This window comes from Sebastes fasciatus, chromosome 2 (genome assembly GCF_043250625.1).
Source record: "Sebastes fasciatus isolate fSebFas1 chromosome 2, fSebFas1.pri, whole genome shotgun sequence".
Classification (NCBI taxonomy): Eukaryota; Metazoa; Chordata; class Actinopteri; order Perciformes; family Sebastidae; genus Sebastes; species Sebastes fasciatus.
The window spans coordinates 28111345-28119503 of NC_133796.1; the positions used below are offsets into that span (position 1 = coordinate 28111345).

Here is an 8159-nt window from a genome sequence, read left to right on the forward strand (position 1 = left end):
AACTTTTTTGTATATTGTTTATACATTTGTATTGTATGTTCAAATGCTGAGAAAAATTTAAAAAAGTTTAAACACAAAAAAAGGTACTTTTACCCCAAATTAAACTGCAAACATGCCTTTAAAGTTTTTATTTAGGAAATTATCCAGAGTATTTTCCATTGGCAGTGTTCAAATTATTCTGGATCAGAAAACTGAACAGAAATCATCAAAAGGGTCCGAAATGTACTCAGTTATAGAGGTATCAGCACCAGAAGTCATTTTACCTGCTTTATTTAAAAACGATGTGTGCATCCAAGACTGGATTACAGGGGCCCAAAAGGTTGTCAGAGAAGCTATTACTTTGTGGTAGTTTTGATTAATTACAAATTTGTTTGGTAACATGCACAGTCATGGCCGTCAGTGGTGGTGTAATAAGTACATTTACCCAACTACTGTACTTAAGTACAAAAGAATCACAAATATTACATAAATTTATTTCAAAGTTATAGGTATAACATATACAATAGTTAAGAACACTTCCATAGGTCTGTACACAGCCCAACTATACACAAAATGAACATCTTTGCACCCAGAATAACACCACTCTGTCGTACTAATGCTGCCTGATAGACAACAAGGACCTTCATGACGGAGCTGGTGTTAGACCGAGCACATAGAAGAAGCGTCAAAATAAAAGACTAGTCATTAGATTTGTTTAGGCAGTTGAAGAGGGCACTGATTTCAAGAGGGTCTTCAACAGACGAGGATCAATAGCACAGCTACCATAGCTAGGACATCACCAAGAGATTGCATCGATTCCTGCAACGAGGTTTAGTGAAACTACTCCGAAAAATCAAATTGAAAGTGACGTATTAAATTATGGATTTCACACCACTTATCAGACATTAAACATTATGGTAGGAATGAAGGATTCAAACACATTTATAAAAGATTCATTATAAAACATGCATCTTCTTTTCAAAGAAAGCTGAAAGAGTTATATATCGTACACTAGTTCCTTTCTCCTGTGGTGAGAGCAGTAGTTTCAGGTTATATTAGTTTTTGGGGTGGAAAATACCCACCAGCTACATGTTAACAGACCATTACTGCAGGTATCCAGTTAACCAACATCTGGTTATTTTACTCTGAAAGCCAGTTTGGCTTGTAAATGTGAAAGACTGATGGGACTCCACCTGATGCTGTGGCCAGAAAGCGTTAGTGAGAGTGCTATAAAATATTCACTTGAAAGATTTATTTTTATCTCACATTTATTAGTCTCTTCCATCAAATTCTTCACTGTAAATTCTCTGGTGACTTGGCACTTCTTCAAACTAGACGGCAGGCAGAGAGTAAATTCTGCTTTTGGAAAATTGATATTTAAGACTGTTCATTCGAGATTGTGCAAAAATGAATTCACTGTAGCCTCTTGTGCTGCCTGCAGACTAAATGAGAGTCCCCAGCTTTGATTCTACATTTAACAGGGACTCCTGCTCTACAGATACAGATTTCTTCACCATGTTCACCTGGGATAAGTGTCACACTTGATGAGATACAAACCACAAATGAGAGAAAGGAATATAAATTGAGGGCTCTGTCACAGTGTTTTTTTGTTGTTGTTGTTGTTTTGCTCTACCAGTAGCTCGCAGGGCGGGGTTTAACTGAGAACAACATGGCGGTCGAACACAGACTTCCTCTGTTCCTGGACCTGCCTCCTCCAGCGCTGCTGGGCATGCTCCACTTTGTTCAGCATGTTGGGTCGAGATTGTGAACGGGACAGCACATTGTGAGCGTTGGCAAAAGGTTGCTGGTCCTGAAAACACAGTATGGAAAAAAACATGATCAGCCTAAAAAGGTATGACATATTAGGTCAGGTCACCTTTGAACAGTGGAGGCACATAATGCAGGGTTTGTTGGTCTTTGCTGGGCCTTGAATAAGGACCACGTCCCTTAACGTCAAAGGTGCTGAATGTGAGATTGGGAGCATTTCTATTGCCTCCGCACGGCTCTCAATATGGCGACAGCTGAACCGGCGGCTCGCAGCTAACAGTGCTAACAGTGGAAAACAACAGCAACAATGCTTACAGAGTTAACAGTGTTATGGCTCAGACACAGAGGGATCGACTTCATTCTCTGCTCAGGTAGACATTACTCCTCTACATCTTTACATAGCAAATAGTTGTTTGCTGCTATATCAATGCTATGAATATCGTATAGAGCACCTTTAATAAAAAATGATACACCATTATGAAATACAACAGAAATCTTTAGGGGGAAACAGAGGGGCTAATTCACACAGCAAAAGTCTTTATTTGTTTACGTTGTCATCTACTAACTAATCTGTTTTGGGTGGCTTACCACTTCGGCTAAACCATGTACTGGCGGAAACTGTCAAATTGGTATTGCCTCCTGACTATTTGTCTGATCTTCTACCCCACTAAATTCATTTAAACAAACAAATTAGACTTATATTTTTTAATTTGTTCTATTATATATTTGTAATTTGAGTTGTTTCTGTGCTTTTATTGCACTCATACTTTTAGTTTAATTAGCCATTGTTTTGTTTTAGTTACTAACGTTTTATTTTACTCAATCACTGGGTTTTCTTGATTTTATGTCTGTAAGTATTTTGTAACTTGTTTTGACGCCTATAAAATAAAGTTGCTACAGTTAAAAAACAATAAAAGTAAATGCACGAACAAGACTGGGAGGATCACAGCCACAGCTGACATCTGTTGAGGAAAATAAACCAACATTATCAGTTGGGCCGCCTCGCTGTATCAAAGACTGACTAAACATTACAAGCCCACCATTTCCTCTATAATTAATGTAGCAGCAGCATTTCCGCTTATACTGGTTTTGCTTTTAAATCTCTCCCCTTTGTTTTGGTCCCGGTGACAGTTTGAGGACAAGCTGCAGTGCTACAAATAGTCTCAGCTTTGGGTAAATTAGATAATTGTAGTACTCATGTCATTTCAAGCTTTCTCTAGCAGTGGTAATTTACCTATTCTGTTGCTGTGTCACAAATACAGTGAAAGCAAAGATTATATATCTTTTATTATTTCCATACAACAAGCAAAGCAGTAACCTCTATAAAATTAAAGTATAAACATAATTTCTGACAGTTTGCCAACATCGAAATGTTTCATGCAACAATGTGAAACACTTCGGCGCTTACTACTGCTTAGTCACATTTTTACAGCAAAAGCAGAAACCTCTCATGTAACACTTCCTCTTGCCTGAACTCTGCCAGTGAAAACACAGCAGCGAGCTAAGCTGCAGTTCCCGCTCTCCCCTCAGGCAAAGGCAGTCACTGTTTTCTTTTGTCAGATCTAAAATATCTTATTATCTAAAAACTGCGTCATGCTGGAGGAGACCAAACTGATTTACTGCGCTTTTAAATGCACTTTCAGCATTTTAATGGTGTTTCCTGAAATAGTTAGTAGAACAAATGACAATTATATCAGCAACTAGATTACTGTTAGAAATGTAAGGCTATGAAACAGAATCGTTTTTTGAATGCAGTGCACTTGTACGATTACTCTAAACCCCCAGTGATTTGTTTTCTTTTCCACTCTCTTATATAGAGTAGTGGGAACTGGCATATTTTAGATCCATTATAATTCAATGTTTTCTGCGAAACCTGTTTAGTGCTTTCATGCTGCCTGCCACTGCAAGAAAATGATTCTTCACTGATGGCACAGCGCCACAGAGAGTAAGCAGTCTTTACTGCCTAAACACATTTTAGAAACAGACTGATGTTTGGCTTTGGAAATGAAACCAGCCTACGTAGAAGTTCTGTTTTACAGTGAACTTCACTTAAGTGTCAGTTTAAGCAGGACTTTTGCTACAATGAAACACAGCTACAAGTAGTGATCACATTCTAGGGCTGCACAACTAATCAAATAATAATCACCATCACGGCTTCCCACAATTAAATGAACATGATCAACTGCGATATTGACATTTAAAATGCGTGCTCCGCCAATAGAAAACTCTGCTGGATATCAAATCAAGCGGCAGCTGGCAATCAAGATGTTTTGGCTTCACTTTTGGGGAGCTGTCATGCCGCTGCATGCACCCTACAGCGGCAACCTGTGAGAATCTTTCCTGAATGCTGAGGCTGCAGTAATATTCTGTATATTACTCCTTATGACCATCAAAATGAAAATGCACTGAATTCAGGTGGAGAATAATCTTATTTTAAGTCTTATTTTCATGCAAAGATTTGTACATTAGCAGGAAAGTAGCACAACATGGAAGTGAAAGTAGTCTGTTTATTTAAATGTGAAAGTACAATAAAAATATTTTGTCCCTAAAATCAATGAATAATCGTGATAAATAATTGGGATCTCAATATTTATCAAAAATAATCGTGATTATCATTTTGGTTGTAATCGTGCTGCATCCCTATCACGTTCTGCTACTTTTCCTGTGCTTGGTCTTTGTCACACCCATGTTTACATAAATAACCAGTTTCTCTTTTGCAGAAATGTGGATACATTAAACCGGCTTCTTTTAATCACACGTCCTGAAAAAGAAACCTGGTCCCTCATTTTAATGACTGAATGAATGAATAATATTTAAGAAACAGGTGGGTGGCAAAAGCACGTAGAGATAGTGTGATGTGAACAGAAAAGGGTTAAAGCTGCCTGCATCGTGCACTAGGTTGACAGTTTCCCCGCTGCAGCTCCTTAATGTGGTTACTAATGGATCTGATGCAGAGTGAGATCACTCCCTGTGTTTGGAGCAGCTCTTACCACACAGCACTGCTAGAAGGATCTCTTCAGGTTGGACCAGCTGCTGTAACATTGCCTAAATAAACTGTTGATTTGACATTTCTATGTTTATTTCAGCTAAAGATTAAGATTCAGAAATTAAGGGTTGTATTTTGTGTGTAATTTGGACATTTGAGACCGATAACTCTGTTAGATTTTAACCACAAAGGATGAATCCCATGTGACATGTTGTGCAAAGTGAGGTTATTGATTCATAACATGAAATTCTCATGACAAGAAAGAATTGTTTTCTGGGTAGGAGGGTGGGGCAGCACCATAATTAACATGATATAAAACCTTATTGTACTTTATAAGTGTGAGATACAATGCTGTAACACTAAGAGGAACACATACCCCAACATCATCGTCACTTTGGATAAGCTGCGAATGTCCAAACAGACGCCTCTTCAGTATGGGCTCCAGGAGAGTCAGGTAAATCATGTAGAGCAGCAGCAGGCCCAAAATGGAGAGGTACATTATGATGGTGGCCTACATATACAGAAAGATTACCGATTAGTTTCCTTTGACATGTGTAGGATACAAACACCGAAAACAGTGAATTAAGTGACAACTACTGCTGAAACAATGAATTCATAATTTCTTCTGTCAATTTATTGACAGCTATTTTAATAATCTATTCATCATTTAAGACATACTTCAACCAAAACATTCACTGATTCCAGCTTCTGAAATGTGCTGCTTTTCTCTAGTTTATTATCACTGTATATTGAATATCTTTGGGTTTTCTATTTGGACAAAACAAGCAATTTGATTATAGTTAAATTAAGGGAAAGTATGATGGAGATTTTTCACCATTTTCTGTCATTTTATAAACCCAACGATTAATAAAAACAAAAATAACCAACAGATTAAACAAATTAATCGAAATTAATCGAATGCATATAATCATTAGGTGCAGCCCAACAGTGAAGTAAGTGACAAAACAAATAAAGTAATTAACAATACCAGTTACAGTGTCAACTTACCTTAATGGTCCCCGAGCTCCTCTCTTCATATTTACACTCGCAGCGTAAACAATACGCCTCCACATCTTTCCCATCAACCGGCATGGGTTCAACTACATGGAGACAGTTACTGAAAAACAGGAAAATAACATTAACAAGCTAGTAGTGAGCAGGAAATGGACAGCTCGTGTCATTCAGGGAAGTGTAGTGGGTGACACATCACTTTACATACCAGTCTTTGAGAGAGACATTTTGTTTGTAGATTTGCCCATCGACATCTCTGTACGGCGGACAGATGCATTTACAACGGATGTCTTCAGAATTCTGTAACAGATAGATCACATAAGATAACACTTTATTGTTTATTTGTCATGGACTCACATGCTGCACACATGATATGACACATGACTTATTGTCTTTTCATATAGCTGCCACCATTGTCACATGTATATCTTTGTTTTGTTGGTTTCTCTTCTCCCTCTTCCCACATAGACAACACACTTACATAACACATATCATTGTTGAATCTGGCTTTTAAGGTTATATTTATATGTATTTAATTAGTTTATTTCCCTCCCTTTTGCTACTTGTGTTTCTTTACTGATTTTATGTCCTTATTGTTATGTATAATCGTCATATTCTTATTGTTTCAGACTTGTGTGCCTTTAATTTAAATCATGTGAAGCACTTTGTTGACTTCATGTTTAAAAAAATTCAATACAAATAGAGCTATTTATTATTATTATTATTATTTAGTAGTATATAATTATACCAAAAAAACTCATAACCTTTGTTTTGATATGTCAACCATGTTGTACTATAGTATTTATTTTGTATCGTTGTTGTTGTTAATATATTGATATGTTCTGTGATGTTCTGTTTTAACAGTTACCATATCTTTTACTTTATTTATCTGCTTTTATTGTCATGTGAAGCACTTTGTAACATCTGTTTTGAGAAGAGCTATATAAATAAATGTATTATTATTATTATATAATAGCTACATTTGCACATACTGTACTGTCACCTTTATTAACTAATATAAAATGATTGATCATAACATTGTTTCTGATTGATGAGCAGCTAAAGAGGATGTTAGCTGTTAGCCTCCCTACATACAGGACACAGTCAGCTGTCAGTCCATCGCTACACCGAGCTACAACTAACAATAAATCCTCCTTCATGTGTCTCATGTTCAGTTTGTGTTTAATCTGTAGCTTCATGATGCTTCAGCAACACCTGCTACAGATCTGGTCATCACAGGAAAGTCCCAGAGTCAGGATAACAAGAGTTAGCGTGTCTATTCTTCCTCTGCACTGTGAGGGCTGGAGACAGTCTTAATCTTTAGAGAGGACATGTCAGTGTAGTTATCCATCATCAACATTAACGCTAGCTAACCCAGGCTAGTTAGCATGAGCTTACCTTCGCTGTCACTTGACTTAAAAGAACAAAACAAGCCACAGAGAAAGCCTCGAGGAGAAACACGGACTTCATCTTCACAGCCTGTAGTGATGTCCAAATAACCGCAGTGAAAGTGATTCCAGAGACAACGCCAGCAGTGTGAATAACACCTCAACAACCGACCACTGTAGCCATCGAGCTACTTCAGGTATTAACAGCTTCCGGCTTCCAGCAGCTGACTGCTTGTTTCCGGATGTGGCGGTTTGGTTTCTGCACATATGACCACCCGGCGGGCGGTGACATGTGAAATACCTATAACCGAGGGGCCGTTTTTTTCATTTCATCGTTTGGTTTCGTATCACAACTGACTTGAGCAAAAACAAATTACTCAACAATTGAATCAGTTACTTTTAATATAATGATTCTGAGAAAAGCCGAGCTAGACTCCGCCCTTGCTGAAAATCGGGTGAAGATAAACCGAACGCACCTCTTAGTGTGATGTTGCAACAGTCCCATTACCGAACCAGAGAGAATACAAGCAAAGAGACGAAACTCTTTTTGACAACAGCCGCTGTCGCCATTTTGGACTGAAAACGCTTATTATATTTTATTGTTAAACAGAGGCCATTTCAGTAGAATATGATAATAAAATACAAATCATTTTCACCCCCATTTCTGCCCACCCACACACACATACACAGTTCTAATTATGTATGACCTTCGAATTAACTTAAAACATTTTTTTTTATTATTATTATTGTTATTATTTACTTATTTTTTTATTTATCTCACTTATTATTGTAAATGTTGGTACAATTATTGTTATTGATATTATTATCATGACCTCATCATCATCATCATCATCATCTTTATTATTATTAATATTATTAATACATATGTGTGTATGTGTATATACTATATTATATATATATATATATATTTTACTCATTTATGTTCTTTTTGTTTTGTTTTTGTTCCCCTTATGCTCTACACATAAAAGGAAGGATATATGTATGTGTGTGTGTAGATATGTGTGCAT

General features: G+C 37.0%; 1 protein-coding gene across 1 annotated transcript; it reads right to left on the reverse strand.

Moving 5' to 3' along the window:
- Positions 1-113: 113 nt before the first annotated feature.
- Positions 114-7361, reverse strand: tmem9b (TMEM9 domain family, member B). The gene is made up of 5 exons (XM_074616953.1): positions 7142-7361; positions 5952-6043; positions 5741-5849; positions 5109-5243; positions 114-1789 (listed from the first exon to the last, which is right to left on the reverse strand). The coding sequence occupies exons 1-5, from the start codon at positions 7211-7213 to the stop codon at positions 1634-1636; spliced, it is 564 nt and encodes a 187-aa protein (XP_074473054.1). The 5' UTR covers positions 7214-7361; the 3' UTR covers positions 114-1633.
- Positions 7362-8159: the final 798 nt, after the last annotated feature.